Below are 20,631 nucleotides of genomic sequence, written 5' to 3'. Positions count from 1 at the left end.
TTCTCGTCTTGCCGCACCCGGCACCGGAGCAGGCACTGGTGGCAAATACTATGTAAACTCTACGAGTTAATACGTGCAGCTTGGTGCCAAAGTTGGCAACACGCGCACTAGCGCCCCTAGCGGCATGAGTTGATCAGTAATAGTTTAGTTCATACAGTATAAAATTAAAAAAACTCTAAGAACAAATTAAATTATTTTCATAGAAAATATTTTAACTTGTATTTTTAAGTAGTAACACTACTATTATGTTATAAACATTAAATAAATGTCATATACAAAGAAAAAAGCGCGGAGTACGCTGGTTCGATTCCAGCTCGGAACACTGGAGGCCTTGGTCACTTTTTCTTTGTATACATATGACATTTATTTAATGTTTAAAATTAAAAAAAGTCACACATTCTTATTTTTTTGTTTTAGCCGTCTAAAAATGTTAAAGTAGATCAAGTATGCTAGAGATGGGCCGAATATGGACTTTGCCGAATACGAATATTCGGCCGAACATTCGGTTCAGCTCTTACCGAACCGAACATTCGGCCGAATATTCGGTTACGCCATATTTTAAAGGGGATGTTAATTTAAACTATTAAATGATTGATAATGGTTACATATGTTACTACTTACTACAGTTAATTTTTTATCATTTAGAGGATAACTTAAACTTAGTTAAAACAACTCTGAGCTCTTCTCAACTTTTAAACTACCTACGGTTTTTGAATTTTTTTACAAAACAATCGTATTTATATTTTGACCATATTTTGACATAGGTTTCTCTCTTTTTTGCAGTTCCTTAAAAAGCTGCTAAAATAGGAGCTTATTATCCAGTGGAATTCGTAAGATCTTTATTAGTTATTTACTTTGTTTATTCGGTAAATATTCGGCAATGCAACCGAATTATTCGGCCGAATACGAACATTGAAAAACTTGCCGAATATGCCGAATACCGAATATTTACCGAATATTCGGCCCATCTCTAAAGTATGCGCATTTTCTATTTTAATTTACTAAAATCATCATCATCATCATCATTATGTGTACACATGAATTGCAATAAAGCATTGAAATTGAAATTGAAAATAAAAGTTTGACAAACTATTTTATACAACTCGTACCGCTAGATGGCGCTAGTAAAATTGTTGCCGCTCCATTGTATGGGAAACGTCAGAAGCTGCACGTATTAGAGTTTATATAGTATTTGCTGGTGGCATAGTTGACGGCGTCCCTAATGCTGCTGGTGGTGCAAACCCGACCGACGTCGCTAAGACAGGACTTCACCCTGCTAAGTCTGTTACGTTCTCGTGTCTCTGTCGTCACTCCTTAGACGCACGACAGAGACAAAAAATGTCGCCGTGCAACTGTTGCATCCGTGTGCGCGGGCCCTTAAGAACGCCGCATTCGGCACCGCAACCGGCTTGTAATCAAACTCTCAAGAGTCTTACCAACAAACTTTACAAGCTATTTATTGAAATAAAAACTTAAATATACTTCTTTTTGTTTTTCTGATAATTATCAATAGACGACCGGTCTGGCTCAGTCGGTAGTGACTAGGGTTTACAAAAACCGGTTAACTTTAAAAACCGGTTAATAACCGAACCTATACCTTCAAAACCGGTTAACCGGTTTTTAACCGGTTTTGCGGATTTTTAGTAAATTACCGTACTACGCAATAATATTACCATTACCTTCAAGAATTCTGTTGTTTATGATATCGTAGCAGGTATTACTTGCACGATGAAGATCATTTTTATCCAGTTTTTGGAAATTTTGTAAAATGCAGAAGTTGCCATAAAGGACTTTAGTGCCCATAGCGTATATGGCGCTAAAAACTGTCGTGACTTTACTGTGATAATCACTTTAAGAACTAAATATTTGTCAGTTGTGCGTTTTCTAAGCATGTCGCGGAGGTCTACAGCTCCCAGAGACGCAGAGACACTAGTAATACAAGGAATTAACGTAAGAAAACCAAGATCTACATTTTCCCTTTATTTTAAAAATATAATTTTAAATTATACAGTAGAGTCCGGATATAACGACGCCCTAGGGACCGCTGATATTACGTCATACTAACTGGACGTCGTACAAACGAATTTCATTTCGGTTTAAAGATATGTCATTTTTTAGTATGCGTGCTTGCTCATCACCGACAAATTACTGTCGTATTTCGTAATAATAAATAGTCGCATTCCTTGAACCTCGATTTACGTAATTAATATGACAATCGATTTTTTTATTAAGTAAAACTAGTTTATACGCAATCGAAAAATAAAAAGTGGATTCTATTTAGCTTATAAGATTAGACCCGAGGCGAACCAATTGTTAAAATTATTAAAACCAATGCTCCAAAAAGTCACATGGCCACAATCTCATCTTGCTACTTGTAGGCAAAACAAGGGGCCGTGCTTGGGGTGGAAATAGCTTTGTTTCCTCAATTTACTAGTAAAAACGTTGTCGTCGTTGTTACCGGACTTGACGGACGGATTTTGCGTAAAATTACGTCGTAAAAAGCGGTTGGTTGTTAAAACGGGAGTCGTAATAAACGGATGTACTTTCATAATATCACAATATCTGGGTGACCGAGCTTCGCTCGGTTCTATTTTAATATATCACGTCTTTAGATAAAAAAACTCTTATAAATACAAAAACAAAAAAAAGACAAAAACTTAATTTCCGGGATTCGAAACCCTGACACCTACGATCTATCTGCGTACATTAGAACGACCTCGTACGACTGAGTTAAGCGGAATCGATGTGCGCGCGGCGAAATTAACGACCATATTTTACGTTTACTAACGCGAAAGAAAAACTCATGAAAACTCGAAAATTCGCGTTTTTCGGGATCTAAGGCTACGCTAGATCGATTTTTCACCCCCGAAAACCCCCACATAACAAATTTCAACGAAATCGTTAGAGCGGTTTCCGAGATCGTCGGTATATATAAATAAATAAATATACAAGAATTGCTCGTTTAAAAGTATAAGATATTTATCACATATGAAAACCAAACAAATACCTGTGCTTCCGTTATTCGGTTATTGTAAGCGGTTGGACGTTAGGTATATGCGGAGTCGTAATACTAACCGGACTATACTGTATAAAATGTATATTTGAGTGGACTCGGGACTGTTGTTTAATCTTCACGTTTAGTTAGATTATAAAATCATGATTATACTATGACTTCTTTAAGAAATTCAGTGCAGGTGCGTAATGTTGTCAATGAAAAGTAATAAATAAATCATTATTGTTACAAAACATTGAAGAATTACGTACTTTTGACCCTTTTTTATGCCTAAATTTGGTCATTTTGGGAAATAAATATAGTTTCGGTTATTAACCGGTTACAGACTTTGAAAACCGGTTTTTAAAAGAGGCTAAAAAGTTTCGGTTAACCGGTTTTTCGGTTAACCGGTTAACCGGTATGCATACCCTAGTAGTGACCCTGCCTGCTAAGCCGCGGTCCTGGGTACAAATCCCGATAAGGGCATTTATTTGTGTTATGAGCACATATTTGTTCCTGAGTCATGGATGTTTTTATGTATATAAGTATGTATTTATCTATTTTAGTATGTATATCGTCGCCTAGCACCCATAGTACAAGCTTTGCTTAGTTTGGGGCAAAGTTGATCTGTGTAAGGTGTCCCCAATATTTATTTATTTATTTTTAAATCAAGCACTTGAGCCATGTTTTATTAAAATAAAGTAGTCAAATAAAATATTCATTATACATATTACCTTTATTACTTTAAAACCACTTTTTTATATGTACTTGTCTATGTTATTATTATTCTTAAGCATTTTTTTCTTTATCCTTATTTTTCTTTTGTTTCTTCTTTTTCTTCTTATTTGGATCTTTTTGCTTATTAATGTCATTATATTTCAATAGTCTCTTATACATTTTAAGTAACTGTTTTGCGTCTTTTTTCATTTCCCTTGTAACGTCTTCACTCTCATCTTTGTTCAAGCCAGCATTGTTTTCAGAATCTTCTTTATTTTCTGTGTCTTCTGTTACTTCTTTACCGTCTTCTTTTGTTCTTACTTCTTTAACTGGATCTACATATTTGGTAGAACCTACAAGAGTTTCATATTGTTCTATAGTACCATCTTCAACTGTCGGTTTATTGTCTTCCTTTTCCTTCTGTGCCTCTTTCTCTGCTAGCTCTGCCTTCTTAGCTTCTTCTAACTTCTTTTTTAGCTCTTTATTTTTCTTTCTAATAGCATTTAGTATATTCGATGTAGTCAATACACGTTTTACCTTCTTACTTCCTAGATATCTATCTTTCCATGAAACATTTTCAAGGTCATTAGTATCTGGTTCCGATGCTACGTTTTCGTTAGGTATCGGTATCACTGTCTCATCCTTTTCTAAGTCTATTTCATCCATCCTAGCAGAAAATGCTTCAATTTCTTCTGCAGTAGGTTCTTTAGATAAAACTGATACGCCTTCAACTTCGTAACAAGATGAATCATCAGAAATTTCTAGATATTCGTACACGTCATCATCGTCATCATCTATAGTTTCTATCACAGTAGTGTGTGTGTCTGTATCTTCGACTTTATCTTTATAAAAGTTTTCATCAGTTTTCTCCCGAAAACCCGACTTTTTCTTTTCTTTCTTAGATTTCTTATCTTTTTTCTTTTTCTTCTTCTTCTTGTGTTCGTCATCGGATATACATACTACTTCCGGTTGCACATCGGAGGCTTCAACTTCCGAACTCTCTCTGTCAGATATCTCACCGTCTGATTTAGTTTCTAGACCAGATGAACTTTCCACTTTATCGTCTCTTTTCTCATTATTCGAACCTTCATCTGCTATTTCAATTTGGTCAAAATTTTGTTCGTTTCTAACATCATCTGTTTTTTCTTTACTTACATCCTGAACTCCCTCGTCATTTTTATCACACTTATCATCAATAGTCGTATCAACTTTAGTAGCATTCGATTCTTCTTCTTTTTCGTCGTTTCGTTCGTTTGATGGCGTAGTATCATCGCTTATAATTGGCAAATCACTAAGTTCTATTGTCTCTTCATTGTCATTCATTTGTTCATCTTTTTTGCCTTCTCCCTCTTGCTTCGACTCAGCTACAATTTCTATTTCAGTGTCCTTATTTTTGGCAGTTTCTAAATCATCACCTTTACTTTGCTCTTCGACAACTTGTTTTTCAGTATCATTCTGTTTTACATCATCTTGGTTTTCACTATCACTACCATCTGAACTATCAGAATCGCTAGAGCTAACAGTGTCGAAGTTCTTTACATCTAAATCTTCAAGCAGATCCATCTTCTCTGTATCCGACAACTGTATAGTTATTTCATCTTCATCGCTGCCTTCTTTCTCTTGAACCTTCTTCTTTTTCTTCTTACTCTTCTTACTTCTGTTTTTAGCTTCAGCGTTATTAACTTTTTTAGGTTCAGGTTCAGTATTTTTGACATTAGTTACTGTACTAATAACAATATTGCGAGTTTCAACCTTTTCTTTCTCGGCTACATTATTAGATGTTGTTTCTTTGGTAACAGTTTCAGTTGGCTTTTGCCTTTTCAGTTTAATTTTCCGCGTCGGCTTGGATTGTGGAACTGTTATTACCAGATCATTTATTCTTTTAGTCACAGTATTTGAGTCGCCATCCTTGTGATTTGATGCAGAGTCATTCGATTGAGATGTGGACGCTCCTGTAAGGAATCAAAATAAAATAAGGATAATTTACGCTAGTTGACGCGTGGATGACACTATAAATAACTTGCATTTACTGATGTATGGAGTCACAACTCCTCCCTTACTTATTCCTCTATGATTGAAACTAATGCAGCCATATTACAACGGTTTCAAAAATTATTCCTTACCAATCTGCTGGTCGAGCTTCTTCACATCCGGTTTCTCATCATCGCTGCTGATCTCCACCACTTCAGCTGGCTCCTCCTTGATGAGGACTTCGTCGTTGTCCGAGCTCGGGGGCTCCGCTGCCGGCTCAGCGGTTTCTGAAAGAAAGTTGTTCGATAATTTATAAAATAAGTTTTTTTTTTATTATTATTATTATTATTATTATGAGCCTATTGTGTCCCACTGCTGGGCAAAGGCCTCCCCCCTCTTTTTCCATTCCTCTCGGTTTTGTGCGACAACTGACCAGTCTCTCAAAAAGGAGTCTAAGTTATCCCGCCATCGCCGACGAGGTCTGCCGGATCCTCGATTTGACTCGAGAGGCTCCCACTGCGTGGTATTCTTGGCCCATAAGTCATCCGGCATGCGACAGACGTGGCCAGCCCAGTCCCACTTTAACTTGGCCGCTTTCCGAGCCACATCAATTATCTGAGTTTTTGAGCGCAGCGTAGTGTTCCGGATTCGGTCCCTTAGTCTCACACCTAGTATGCTGCACCTAGTATGCTGCTGTGCTGTATGCTGAAGTTTTTTTTTTATTAAGTAAAAATAAAAAAAATCTTATAGCAAAAAATTCGAACTCTACATTATCCCAAAGTTTCATGCTTGAGAAAATGATGAAGATCTGGCGGGTCAGGGCTCTTAGTCCAGTATGTGCGCGGATGGCTCAAGCTCGAGCCTGTAACTCGAGCACGAACAGGCCGGCGCGAGAGGCTCGACTTTATATATGTATGTATGACACTCACTAGCTGGCTCCTTGTGTAACTGCGCGCGGTGCAACTCGAGCAACTCGAGCACGGACAGGCCGGCGCGAGAGGCTCGACTTTATGTATGTATGTATGACACTCACTAGCTGGCTCCTTGTGTAACTGGTAACTGGGCGCGGATATCTCGAGCTCGAGCCTGTAACTTTAGCACAGTCAGGCCAGCGCGACAGGTTCGACTTCATGTATGTATGTATAACACTCACTAGCTGGCTCCTTGTGTAACTGCGCGCGGATGGCTCGAGCTCGAGCCTGCAACTCAAGCAACTCGAGCACAGCCAGGCTGGCGCGAGAGGCTCGACTTTAAGTATGTATGTATGTATGATACTCACTAGCTGGCTCCTTGTGTAACTGCGCGCGGATGGCTCGAGCTCGAGCCTGTAACTCAAGCAACTCGAGCACGGTCAGGCCGGCGCGAGAGGCTCGACTTTCACCCTCGTCGCCCGACTTTGACTTCTTACGGCGTTTCTTCTTCGAATGCCTGTGCTTGTGCTGTAAGTCAAATTCAATGTGAGAAAAAATATAAAATTGGATAATGGAATTGAAAGTCCATTGTCCAGCAGCCTGAAATTTTATGCTGTCCAGCAGGGTCATTTTTTTTAGGGTTCCGTAGTCAACTAGGAACCCTTATAGTTTCGCCATGTCTGTCTGTCCGTCCGTCCGTCCGTCCGTCCGTCCGCGGATAATCTCAGTAACCGTTAGCACTAGAAAGCTGAAATTTGGTACCAATATGTATATCAATCACGCCAACAAAGTGCAAAAATAAAAAATGGAAAAAAATGTTTTCTTAGGGTACCCCCCCTATATGTAAAGTGGGGGCTGATATTTTTTTTCATTCCAACCCCAACGTGTGATATATTGTTGGATAGGTATTCAAAAATGAATAAGGGTTTGCTAAGATTGTTTTTTGATAATATTAATATTTTCGGAAATAATCGCTCCTAAAGGAAAAAAAGTGCGTCCCCCCCTCTCTGACTTTTGAACCATATGTTTAAAAAATATGAAAAAAATCACAAAAATATAACTTTATAAATACTTTCAATGAAAATTGTTTCCAACTTGATAGGTTCAGTAGTTTTTGAGAAAAATCCGGAAAACTACGGAACCCTACACTGAGCGTGGCCCGACACGCTCTTGGCCGGTTTTTTTCAAAGTTGTCACCCTCCCACTTTTTTTTTGGATTTGGAAATTTTTATGTGGTTTCCACTCAGAATCAATCCTAATAGGAGAAAAGTGTCCCAAGGTTTTTTCCCATTCCAACACCATTTTTCATACATTTTGTATGGCGGTAATGGAATGGAAGTTTTGAAAAATGTATGGAAATCTTGGGAAATTTTATTTCTCCTATCAGGATCGAAAGAGCTCGCGATTCTGAGTATGAATCACTTAAAAAATACCCATGTTAGAAAGTGGGTTGGACAACTTTGAAAAAAAAATTGCCCCCGCCACAGCACAGTAAAGGATTTTTTTCTAGTATTTAAGACACATACACACAATCATGCCCGTATCCCATAAATAAAGATATCAATCTGAAATCAGTGTAATTGCATTGCGCTAATTTCATAGTCATCATCTCCCCAGAAATAAAATTTTATTTCAAAAAAAAGCTATCAGTAATCAGTAATTTATTGCAAATTCATAGGTACATAAAGTTATTACAGTATTTATTTTGTGAACATCTATGAACCCTGTAAGGGCACTGCAAATTTGTATCCTTATTGCTAGCTTACTATCTAAATTCTAATTAGTAAACTTATTAGTCTTATTACTAGATATATCTTTATTTATAACTATATAAGTTACAGTAATATTTATGAGATCTCTTTTAAATTTAATGTAGTTTAACTTTCAAAAAAGCTCTTGCATATTATAAAAGGTGTTTTTTTTTTAAATAAATAAATATTATAGGACATTCTTACACAGATTGACTGAGGCCCACGGTAAGCTCAAGAAGGCTTGTATTGTGGGTACTCAGACAACGATATATATAATATATAAATACTTATATACATAGAAAACATCCATGACTCAGGAACAAATATCTGTGCTCATCACACAAATAAATGCCCTTACCGGGATTCGAACCCGGGACCACGGCGCAGCAGGCAGGGTCACTACCGACTGCGCCAGACCGGTCGTCAAATAAATATTATAAATATTATTAATATTTTCTAATAAATATTTAGTTAGTTAATAATAATAATAATAATAATAATAAAGACGTTTATTCAAAAGTTTGAACACAGGTACATGCAGGGTAGTTAGCTACAAACCTTCTTCTTCTTCCCACTAGCCTGGCTAAGTATCTCATCGTCAGAAGATATGCTGTCCAGCGAGATTGTCTCCAGCTGCTCGGCTGCGTCGCTGGAGGAGTCAGTGTCGGATGGAGGCTCCGCACCGTCCAGGATAGCGCATAGCCGTTTGGAGCTTATTCCAAGGAGCTGAAACAAAGTATAGTGGATTTTTGTGTTATTCTATGCCAATAAGTTTATATCTTTATTAGAACAGTGTATTTTGCTTATTAAACTTGTTTTGATATGTTTCTTTCATAACTGGTGTACTGAACAAGTGTTTATATTATATGTACACACATACTTGGTATAACTAAAATTATAAAGCATGAAAAATTTGCTTGAAAGGCACCATGAAGATATTCATGCCCATCCGTACCCAAAGGCAAGACAAAGGTAAGACAAGAAAACTCAGCTTACAAAATGGCAATTTTATTCTACTTCTGTCAGCAAAAAAGACGCCGGTACTTACTTCTTCCAAACATAACTCCTGTAAATCGTCTATAGAAAGACGTCTGACACATTCAGGAGCCAAAGACTTGAGTTCTTTCGATTTCAATACCGAAAACACTTGATGCATCAACTCTACTCTATCGTGAATGAAGTACGCCAAATCGTGTTCCTCCTGTCTTCGACTAGTTGAGGAAGTCGTAGCTTTCTCCTCTTTGATCCTATGCTTCTTCATTCGGTTCATTTTTAAAGTATATTCCTAAATTTATTAAATAAAATAAATTCCGACACACATCCTAGGATTCCTAGGAAAAGGATTAACGCTAGTAATTATGAAAGTTATGTAAATTGTAAATTCTAATAGCAAAGTCAAGTGCTTCTCTATTTTGCCGTATTATACAATAGCGGTATGTCAAACATGACATCTGATGAGCGCGTTCCAATTTGTGGTATAAAGTTTATTTTAGTGACTAATTCAATTTTATATTTTATAAATTATAAAAGCAAGGGAAAATAATATAGAATAGTATAAATAAATCAATATTTATTATATTTCTTCTCAAAAAAATATTCGTAGTGAAACGTTAATGATGTTCTGAACGTGACGTACAGTATGACAGCAAGAGCAAAAGCAACAATCACAAAGACACAAAATGCAAAGTATAGAATAAAAATAATTTATTAAGCTAAATTTACGGTTTTTACATGTATCAAAAATAATAAGAATTACAAAGAAAATCTAACATGAAAATGTCTGTTCCTAAATTGTATGAAAGCGAGGATTTTATTATTGTAAATAAGCCATACGACATGTACATAAACTCAGAAGATGAAAACGAAAAGGTAAATTGGTCGTGAAAATAATTCGTGACTAATGATCTTAAATAAAATAGGTTTCTATACTTTATGTAGATTATATAAATATCATTGTTCAGCTTCAGATTCAAATCGTCTCATTTTGAGGTTATGTTTATTTACACTGTAGTGATGTACCGCCTACTTAGATTTTTATCGATATCCTCCTTGTTTATTTTTAAAATAAATTCGCAGTGGTTAATGTGTTCATAAAAAGTCAAATTAAGTAATTTTTATTCGACTTGCAACAATTTGGTTTTGGTACTTCTTGTGTTCGTTATAGGCTTTTAGGTCTGCAACAGACAGTCTTAACATTCATAATCTGAAATTATTCTGAAATGAAAATCATAGTCTTATAAAAATCTGATCGAGTGTCCACACACACTCTTGTTTTTTAAGATTATGAATTTTCAGTATGACCTGACAGATTGCATACAAGTATTTTTATAAGATTATGAATTTTAAGACTTGTCTGTTGCCGGCTTTAAAGTTTCATTTTAAGTTAAATGTATTCATTAAATAAATGTATTGGTTACGTAATCATTTCGATACATCCAAGTTTTATAAACAAATAATTGTTTGTTACAGAATTCAGTTACTTACCACATTGCCAAGCATGACTCCCACCATTCCTCATCTTCGGATCCTTTACACTTCGTTCACCGGCTCGATTATGCTACCAGTGGTGTTCTATGCATAGCAAGAAATAAAAGAGCATCAGCTATTGCAGGCAAATTATTTGAAAAACGAGAAACTAAGAAATATTATTTAGCGGTTGTTAGAGGGCATGTTGAGTTTGAATTGTGTGATATTGTGTATTCAGTTGGTAAGTCAATATCAACAATCTGATATTCCTGCATAATTATATTCATTAACTTCGTATATTTTAATGAAGTCTAAATATGAATGTTATTTTTTAGCTACTGATGCTTTGACAGCATCATCATCGCATAAAATGGTGGCCGTTACATCGGTTCCTGAAACTTCATTAACTACAACGGTGCATCCACGACCGGCGCATACTCGTGTCCTTCTCTTAGAAACTGGTTACTATTGCAACGATCCCGTTAGCGTGATATTGTTGAAACCTGTCACTGGTAATTTTAACTTATTTTTGTGTACTGATTCTACTCTTTTAAAATATGAAATAATGTGTAATGTATTACAAATTTATTTTTTCTAGGTCGTCGGCATCAGCTCCGTGTACACTGTGCTGCCATTGGACACACAATACTTGGCGATTACACCTACAGTAATGCAGAAGATTCGGCACCGCCTCGAATGTTTTTACATGCAATGAGGTGATGAAATAATAAATTAAGTAATATATTTAATATGTAGGATGTTACAAAAATGTGGAAGAATTTAACTGTTATATGTCATAAATATTTTCCATCTGCTTCACTTATGAAAACAATAAATTAGCTATAAACTCATAAGATCCCAAAAATAACAAGAATATTATATTTTTCAGATTGGTCTTACCGTTACCACAGGAGACACTGGATATTATAACATCAGAACCATTTTTCTCGGATGAAAAGTTCTCCTCAAAGTACCGCTCTTTGCGCAAGTTACACACGTTCTGGAGTAAAAATGAATTTATAAAAGTTTGTGATGCTACAGATCAGCCACTTATGATAGGTGTAAAATATAAGGAATTCAAACCACATACATATGACGATTCTAGCCTTTCAAGCTCGGTTACTGATAAACAAGATAAAAATTAGTTTTAACATCAAATGGAATTTGGCATTATTCGTGAAATTATTTACCTAATGATAAATACCTGCTTTACAATCATCGAAGACCGCCTTTACACCTGTAAGTTACTTAAAACTTATGTAACTTATGCTTGCATTTCTATTAATTATGAAAAACTGATCGTAAATAATGCTGACGGAAGTTTTGTGATTTACAACTTAATGACAGTTTTACTAGCCCTACATGTATCGTACGATGTTTTACAGCACATCATGGCCCTTTGAAGTTTTGACATAAGTATTGTAGGTACAATAAGTACTACTTTGCGTACTACTCGCACACGAGAAAATACCACCATATATACTGTAAAATTGAGATTGAGTAGGAGTCGTAAACGTCATACTTAATAATAATGCAACTTTTTATCACAATAACAACCAAAAGCTGTAAGCTCTTACGCCTCTAACTTGTACGTTTAGACCCGTGCGAGTCCGTAAGCAAACTTGAACTTAACACTTGAATTTTCATTTTACGAAAGTATTTAAAACTTACCCTAAGCTTCTTAGAAAAAATATTTAAATATGAAAGTCTTTGCATAAATCTCTTACGTTACGTTGTAAAACATGCAGCTGTAAATGCGGTAACTGCGTATAGTATAATTATAATTGTCGATGAAGTAACTTACTTTCACTTCACTAGTTCTGAAAAGTACAATGTTGCCAGTGATAAGTGTTTCTCGCTTTTCTCATTTTCTGTTTTATATTGTGTCGTTACTTTGGTCCCTTTGTATTCTTGTAACTATTATATTTTTCTGTATACAATAAAAATTAAAAATATTTAAATAACCATATTTTTCTGTTTTTAATTACCACAAATTATAATCACCATTTATTTTCAGGCAACCCCAACTGTCAATGTCTCTTATCTAAAATGATTCCCTGGTATTTTACCATTGAAATCATTGAATACTTTGAATAGGTTCTCAGAAATTCACATTTAGTGTTTTGTTATAATTATAATAACTAAGCAATTTCAGTACGCGAGTCCAGCTTAACTAGACACAATCCTGATTATTTTTTCAATGTAATGTAACGAAAAGGTATGTAGTGGTGACTGATTTTATTTGATATTGCGTATTCGTCTTAATATAAACAGTGATATTGTGATTTAAACTGTTATCCGAAGTAGCGACTAAGAGAAACATTGGAATAAGTAATAAATCATGCTAATGTGTCCTGTGATTACATACGAAGATCAAAGTGCTAAGAGATCTATGCACTGATTTTGAGAGAAAAAGTGTGGGTTTTTATTAGTACATAATGCAGACCAGAGCTCGTACTTTAGAGCAGGAGAGAGATCTGTAGAGCACACAAAGGATTATCTACAGTATAGAATTAATGGTCAGTATAGAGGCAACAAAAAGTTTTCTAGAATGCATAATATATTGTATAGTTAATTGTCTGGAGCTCACCAAAAGTTGTCTAGAATACGCAATAAGTTAAAAAATGGGACTTAATTGAGTATAGTTACAAAATGAATGCAGCCTTCTTTTAGTGTTATTACTGGTGACCATACACTATATAATTGTGTTCTTTATTTCATTTCATTTCTTTATTTACTATTTACACAGCATTACAGTTAGGACTAAAACACTGTTAAACGATAAAATGACATACTATAAGCATAGCTTGCTCTAGATAGTTTAGAGTATGCAATTGATTGTTTGGGAGCAGTTCTCAAACATGACAGGGTGACCAACCTAACCAGAAACTGCCAAATTCAGGACCCACCTCATAACTTAAGGGCCGTTCAAGTATTGTGAGCAAAAGTAAGCACAGCTTTTACCTCCTGCCATTTGTTAAAAAAAAATATAGATGACGTAATCATCATCTAGGTCCCCCCTTACCCCCCATGTCATCAAAAATAAGCAAAGTAAAGAAACCTCAACCAAGTGCTTACGTAATACTTGAATGGTCTCTTAGCTGCGTCAGCTTGATCTGACTTTATACATTCTAAAACCATTTATGAGCAGTTCCCGGCAACTTTGTACATAGCCACGTCAGCAAATTTTAATTGATCCTATTTTGTTACCAACATTTAGTCATATAAGTCGACTTTCGTAAGATATATACAGGATTATTGTTATAATTAAGAAAATATAGATACTAGAGAAACTTAATGACGAAATAAAACTTACTAAAATCTCAATTCATCTTGGTAACAAAATAGGAATAATAAAAACAAATTTAACTTTTTCCTTAATTTTTGTACAAACTTTTCGAGAACTGCTGTTATTGAGTAGTGTATTATTTAATTTGGTCAATGTGAAATATTAATGAATGCATTATCTTCTTTTTAGGTAATAGAAGAAAATACAGACTACTATTCACTAGTCATGGCATCTAATCAGGTAGACTACAAAAGTCTCTTTGATAAGTTCCAAACACATTTAGAAAATGCCATTGCTGGTGCAAAGAAGGCTCAGCCACCCAAAAACACAGACTCAAATCCTGGGACGTCTAGTGATATAAGAAATAAGAATGTTGATAACACAAGGGTAGCACCAACAGTGACAACTAAAAGATCATGTGAATATACTGTACAGCAACAGCATCACGCAGATTTAAAAAGACCGAAAAGAATGTCTATAAATGACACAATTGAATTAAAATTCAGATGCAGTTTTTGCTCCGCAAGATTTTCTTCACTAACAATGGTCAGAGACCATACCAGAGCGTGCCATAGAGAAGAAAATTTAAGGAGAAGAGAAGTAAAAAATACTAAAGTTATATCTGTAGTAGGTAATAGTAATACTGGCACACAAAATCAAAACATGGAGAATAAATCAACGTTTTTGTTCAGATGCGTAGCTTGTAAATTTGCTAGTGTTTCTTATAACCATATGATTGAACATTGCCAATACCATGTAACCAAATCTGAAAACCCAGAGGTAATTGTGTCTAGAAGCTCAACAAGGAAATGTGTTATATCTGATGAGGAGTTTGATGTTGATTTTGAGACATACAGCGAATCAAAGGATGGTTCAAATTATAATTATACATCTATATATTGTGATTATAATCTTTTGAGACAGGATAAATGGCCAGCCGTTGTAGATAATATACCAAAAGCAGATATCGACAAGATAAACTGTGGCAGTATATATTACTTCACCCGAATTATTCGTTTGACGTCTCGGAAAAAGGCTTCATCAGCCCCATTTATGGTATTTTTATGTGAGAAATGTCAGAAACATATTGATCCACATTCCGTACTCGCACATGTTGTAGAAAACTCGTGTTACCAAGACCTTCCTGAATACCCTTGTTATGATTGTAAGAGACCATTTCTAGACGAGAATACAATGTACCTGCACTACAAGATGCATCCAGCAGCGGTCAGTTCTAACATGAAATTCAGGACAGTCTTTTTCAATCATAAAGATGATGATTTCTTTAATGCACTTTTACTAAAAGCTGCTGGGGTTATAATGAAAAATGTACAAAATAGGAAAAAGAATGTACAAACAAGACTATCCAATGATACTGCTCAGATTCAAGTTAAAAACAGCCCTGCCACAAACACTCTAAAAGGTATTGAACATAGCCCACAAAAAGGAGCAAGTCGATCAAACCTTGTACAATCAATATTATCATTTGATGTGGCAAAGACACAAATTCAAGTAAAAATCAGCCCACAAGGTAAGGATATTCAAAGACCTACTGAACTCACCCCACAAAATGTACCAAATTGGTCAAAATTTGTACACCCAAAACTGTCATCTGGTGTAACAAAGAAACAAATTCAAATAAAAACCTCCCCAGCAAAGGATACTGGTAGGAGTACTGAGATTACTCCACAAAATACACCAAAAGTGTCACAACTACAAAAATTACTAACATCTGGTGCTAAGGAACCGATTCAATTGAAGATTGTCCTTGAAAAACATGATGCTCGATCAATGATCATCCCAGGAACTAAAACAACTCCTGAAAGCAAAACTGTGTCACCTGAAATCACTAAAAATATTGCAGAAAATACAAATAAGACAATAACTGTTTATAAATGCCAATGTGAATTATCCTTCCATGAATTGGATTTTCTTTCCAGACATCTGGAGAAATGTCCTTTAGATAAGACTGCTAGCATATTGTGTGCTTGTGGGTTACTTTTTGATGAAAAACAATATCAAGTCCATTGTGGTATACATAGCCAAGGTATAACGGAACTGAATGTTAAGAGAATTACCATGCGTGATGACAAAATAAACATTAACGGTAAGTGTGATGAGAAGAAAATAATAGGCATTAATAACAGAACGAATAAGAGAGATTTAGACCACAATCAATTATGTAAAAAAGCAATTTCGCAACTTGTAGATACAATACAAAATGTAACTTCAAGTTTGCCACATATAAAACGGGAGATATTTGATGATGATGAAATACAGTGTGTTGGTTCAAGGAAAGATGTAATCAAAGCCCTGAAAGATCAAGGAACAATGACTGAAAGGGACCCTACAATTGGAAATGAAGTGACGCAAGTAAATAGAAAGTCTGTTGGTACAGGAACAGAGGATTTCAATATAATGATGTTTGAATCTCAAGGAACAATGAGTATGATAGAAGATCTAACTGTTTATGAAAATAATGAAATAGCTAACAGAAAACAAACCAGTGATATTAAGTCACTGTGTCCAGTGGCTAACGATTTAAATAAACCCATCATCAAAATTCAAGGAACAATACCTAGAAGAGTGTCACTAAGTAGTCGGGAAGTAAATAAAGAACTTATTAATACTATGCAAGCTAGCGGTACAAAGTTAGCAAATTTAGTACCAGATACTTTAAATGAATTGATTAGGATATCTTATGGTAACATAGCCGTTGTTGCACCAGAAATACAAACTTCTTATGAAGTTAATAAAGACAAAAGTAATGAAAAAGATGGCAAAACAATGGTACTTCCTTCAGAAGCAGCTGATGTAAAACATTTAAAATCCCTGACAATGATGACTAAGGAAGATGTGCAAGATATAACAAAAATAGTAAGCAATAATGGTGTTGAACCTAGCATTGTGGAAAAAGAGCTAGATGATGTAAGCAGTAAATTTGATAAACCAATTGAAAGCCTAAATTGTGGTACAGAGAATAAAGAAGGAAATCAGTCTACAATTGAAATTACAATAGAAGCAGAAACGCAAGAAAATGATATCGACAAAGCCAAAGATAATCATAATACTGAATCCACTGGTAATATTTGTGAGACGAAAACAAATGTTACTGAGCAAAATACAAGTATTAATGATGCAAAACATGAAGATCAGAGAAAAATAGTGGCTAAAGTTTGTGATCAAACACAAAAGTCACTCGACATGAATGAAAGAGATGACACACTTGAAACACTGATTGAAAAAGACAAGGCGAATGAGAAAACTAGTGTGACAAATGAATCTGAAAAAAATAATGTGATTGATTCTGAACAAGTCAGTACTGATAGTAAGATTTATACTGAAGATGAGCTGTTGAATGTCCCAGAAAATACTGAAATGCCTAATATATGTGATATTCACGATGAAGATCCAATACTATTATATGAGGAAGATGATATTGATGATGCAGATTAAAGAAAACCTAGCAATCGGGATTATTTGCTGATTGCCTAAGCACTCCTGACAGTGGAGATGTATATAAAAGAGGCGCGATCCTAGCACTAGCACACAGTCTAAGCTTGTGTAGGTGAACGCGTACTATGATTGTATGAGTGAAATATGACAGCTCAAGTGTTCGCGTTTTTGACAGGCGGTAAGTGTGAGGTAACCGAGATGGGGAGGGCGGCGCTTTCAGTGGGGAGCGGTAGTGGCCATACTGTACGATGGGACTCTTTACTATATCGTGCCTTAGGCATATAAATAAGAAAAAATGAATCGAAAAATACCTAAAATCATGTTTAGTTGGAATTAGAATGGTGTACCAAACACTTGCAAGTCAGGCGAAATCTTTAATTTAATTTTAAAATTTTGTGTCACATGCAGATATTTCTGTTTCTTAGAAAATATTGTTAAGTCTCCGCCACTCAGGAGCGTTTTGAGAGCGTGGCGCAATGAGAACTGACCGCGTTATTCCCGTCCGCAATGTGAATTTGTCATTTAATTTTTCGCATGTCTCTTGTGAGTTGAAATGACTTTACTGTTGAAATACTTGAAATTACTTGAGGCTTTAAGACCGTCGCGTATTATTATAGATTTGGTAATCGAAACAATTATAAGGTAGTCTTTTTAGGGTTCCGTAGTCAACTAGGAACCCTTATAGTTTCGCCATGTCTGTCAGTCCGTCCGTCCATCCGTCCGTCCGCGGATAATCTCAGTAACCGTAAGCACTAGAAAGCTGAAATTTGGTACCAATATGTATATTAAGCACGCCAACAAAGTGCAAAAATAAAAAATAAAAAAAAATGTTTTATAAGGGTACCCCCCCTACATGTAAAGTGGGGGCTGATATTTTTTTTTTCAACCCCAACGTGTGATATATTGTTGGATAGGTATTTAAAAATTAATAAGGGTTTACTGAGATCATTTTTTGATAATATTAATATTTTCGGAAATAATCGCTCCTAAAGGAAAAAAAAGTGCGTCCCCCCCCCCTCTAACTTTTGAACCATATGTTTAAAAAATATGAAAAAAAAACACAAAAGTAGAACTTTATAAAGACTTTCTAGGAAAATTGTTTTGAACTTGATAGGTTCAGTAGTTTTTGAGAAAATACGGAAAACTACGGAATCCTACACTGAGCGTGGCCCGACACGCTCTTGGCCGGTTTTTTGAGAATATGTTAATGACAAAACTAGATGTAAGAAATATGTAGATTTTTTTGTTTTTAATTAATGGGGTTAGCTGAGCGATGTTTTTTAGTTATCACTAGTATAGATTTTTCCTGACTACAGTCTTACAAATCGTTTGTATGACTTAATGCATGGGCACATTGGGCACACACCACAAACTGAGGATATGTATACCACATAAAAACTAGTCATTTTCATAACTACTGAAGGGTCCTCTCAGTAGTTTTTGAGATTATCGCGAACACAAAAATACACAGCAGACGCTGTGGGACTTAGTTTTATAACTTTTATAAGGTGTGTTGTTTGTGATGATATTTTTTTACCACACATGCGACATTTTAATTTACATAGTGTATGAATTGTATATTCAATGATTTTATATTATAATTATTATAGATTCCTTATTAAATGATTTATAAAATTAACCGTTGTTTTACTAAGTATGTACTGTACCAGTCCTATGTCTGACTGACGTGACTGTACTGTGTAACTTGGTAGGTTGCATAATTTACTATTTTCTTAATCAACATTTAGCTAAATTTAGCAAGGAGTACTGGGCTTGGCATGTCGATGATTCTGATCTATTGGTCACTAATTTTATATAATACGGCTCCTTAAAAATATATCTCAATAAATACATAACACGAATCGCCGATAAGAAAGTAGGCAAGTATAAGGATACTCAAACTTGAGTAGTTTCATGTGCTCTGCCTACCTCTTTATGGGACACAGGCGTGATTGCAAGTATAATATTGTATTTAATCGAAATAGACGATTTATATTGGGAAGACATTTCATAATAAAAACAATAAAACTTGTATTCATCTGTTTTTAATAATTATCATGTACATATTTATCTTGTATAATTACATAATATTAATTATTTATTATTGACGGGTTGTACACATAAATTATGATTATTACAAGGAGTTAAAACTAAAACTTTCTATACTTTGTCTCTAACCGCGCTACCTATTGTCAAGTAGCAGTACTAGAGGCAGTACTGATGATATCGCTACTCAACGCTAGATGTCGGTTTAGGCAGGACAAAACCATAGACAATTACTTAATTTTTAAATACTAACACATGACCGCCCCTCACTAGATCTGCATATAAAGAAACTAAATATTTTTATCATTGGCAACACTTCGGTTAGCAGCTGTCACTCTCATGCCAATTCAATCGCCGATGGTCCCCTGTTCACTTGAAGAAAATACATATTAGGGATTCTTCTTTATGTGAGTGTGGATTGGACGACGGAGACCTTAATCACATATTTTTTGCGTGTCCATTATATAACCATGACAGCTTTTTTGAGGATCTTTTAAAACTCAAAGTCTCTTTCCCCACTCATATTTTGGAGTTAATCCATGTTAAGGATAGGGACATCCTTATGGCCCTCACTTCTTTCTGTAAGCTTAATAACTTAAAATTTTAATTTTTATTGTTATATTACATGTTAATACAATTTTTTTTTTTGCTTTCTATTTCTTCTCAATGTCTAATATTACTAATCCAGTAGTTGTGTTTCGTTGTCATCTAACTCTAACTAACCCCACTAAATTTTAGAACTGATTAAATTTATCAAAATGGATTGATAGCTATTACTTCGAACAAAATTTATTTAATTAAAAAATCGACATGACACTGGCAAATCATTTGGAAGCCAATAAAAAAAAAAAAAAAAAAATCGCCGATGGCGGTACAGCGCTCTTGACATTCGTGTGTGTAATTTATCGTTTCTCCAGGAAAGTGAACAATATTATTAGTGATTTCAGTGACTATTTAAATTATATTTTTGTTGATACTACTGGTTTTAAATATTGGACATTTATATATTCTGTAAGTATTTGAAATAAGTAA

At 35.0% G+C, this 20,631-nt stretch overlaps 4 protein-coding genes across 4 annotated transcripts in view; 3 read left to right on the top strand and 1 right to left on the bottom strand.

Annotated features, from left to right (window-relative positions):
• Positions 1-3,720: 3,720 nt before the first annotated feature.
• Positions 3,721-9,670, bottom strand: LOC125239338 (protein PFC0760c). The gene is made up of 5 exons (XM_048146889.1): positions 9,391-9,670; positions 8,901-9,068; positions 6,960-7,119; positions 5,833-5,967; positions 3,721-5,661 (listed from the first exon to the last, which is right to left on the bottom strand). Exons 1-5 carry the CDS (start codon positions 9,610-9,612, stop codon positions 3,782-3,784), a joined length of 2,565 nt encoding a protein of 854 aa, XP_048002846.1. The 5' UTR covers positions 9,613-9,670; the 3' UTR covers positions 3,721-3,781.
• Positions 9,671-10,010: 340 nt separating this feature from the next.
• Positions 10,011-12,746, top strand: LOC125239339 (RNA pseudouridylate synthase domain-containing protein 1-like). Its single transcript, XM_048146890.1, has 5 exons — positions 10,011-10,211; positions 10,812-11,049; positions 11,144-11,320; positions 11,407-11,524; positions 11,698-12,746. Exons 1-5 carry the CDS (start codon positions 10,113-10,115, stop codon positions 11,951-11,953), a joined length of 888 nt encoding a protein of 295 aa, XP_048002847.1. The 5' UTR covers positions 10,011-10,112; the 3' UTR covers positions 11,954-12,746.
• A 130-nt stretch (positions 12,747-12,876) lies between these two features.
• On the top strand, positions 12,877-18,318 carry LOC125239391. Its single transcript, XM_048146960.1, has 2 exons — positions 12,877-13,026; positions 14,287-18,318. Exon 2 carries the CDS (start codon positions 14,323-14,325, stop codon positions 17,551-17,553), a length of 3,231 nt encoding a protein of 1,076 aa, XP_048002917.1. The 5' UTR covers positions 12,877-13,026; positions 14,287-14,322; the 3' UTR covers positions 17,554-18,318.
• Positions 18,319-20,466: 2,148 nt separating this feature from the next.
• The window catches only part of LOC125239512 (nuclear pore complex protein Nup98-Nup96), a 79,546-nt gene continuing 79,381 nt past the window's right edge, over positions 20,467-20,631 (top strand). Inside the window, exon 1 of the mRNA XM_048147126.1 lies at positions 20,467-20,610. The gene's annotated coding sequence lies outside the window, so the exon portion shown is untranslated. The remainder of the gene's footprint in view (positions 20,611-20,631) is intronic.

This window comes from Leguminivora glycinivorella, chromosome 25, assembly GCF_023078275.1.
Source record: "Leguminivora glycinivorella isolate SPB_JAAS2020 chromosome 25, LegGlyc_1.1, whole genome shotgun sequence".
NCBI classification, from domain to species: domain Eukaryota; kingdom Metazoa; phylum Arthropoda; class Insecta; order Lepidoptera; family Tortricidae; genus Leguminivora; species Leguminivora glycinivorella.
The sequence above is the reverse complement of the archived record's forward strand: the minus strand, read 5'-3'. Positions and strand labels throughout refer to the sequence as shown.

Coding starts and splice junctions, on each gene's coding strand:
- LOC125239391 (XM_048146960.1), top strand. CDS start 14,323: ATGGCATCTAATCAGGTAGACTACAAAAGTCTCTTTGATAAGTTCCAA.
- LOC125239338 (XM_048146889.1), bottom strand. CDS start 9,612: ATGAACCGAATGAAGAAGCATAGGATCAAAGAGGAGAAAGCTACGACT. Junction 7,120..8,900: donor CTAGTGGGAAGAAGAAGAAG/GTTTGTAGCTAA, acceptor TTTGACTTACAG/CACAAGCACAGGCATTCGAA. Junction 5,662..5,832: donor GAAGCTCGACCAGCAGATTG/GTAAGGAATAAT, acceptor GATTCCTTACAG/GAGCGTCCACATCTCAATCG.
- LOC125239339 (XM_048146890.1), top strand. CDS start 10,113: ATGAAAATGTCTGTTCCTAAATTGTATGAAAGCGAGGATTTTATTATT. Junction 11,321..11,406: donor ATTGTTGAAACCTGTCACTG/GTAATTTTAACT, acceptor TATTTTTTCTAG/GTCGTCGGCATCAGCTCCGT. Junction 11,525..11,697: donor ATGTTTTTACATGCAATGAG/GTGATGAAATAA, acceptor TATATTTTTCAG/ATTGGTCTTACCGTTACCAC.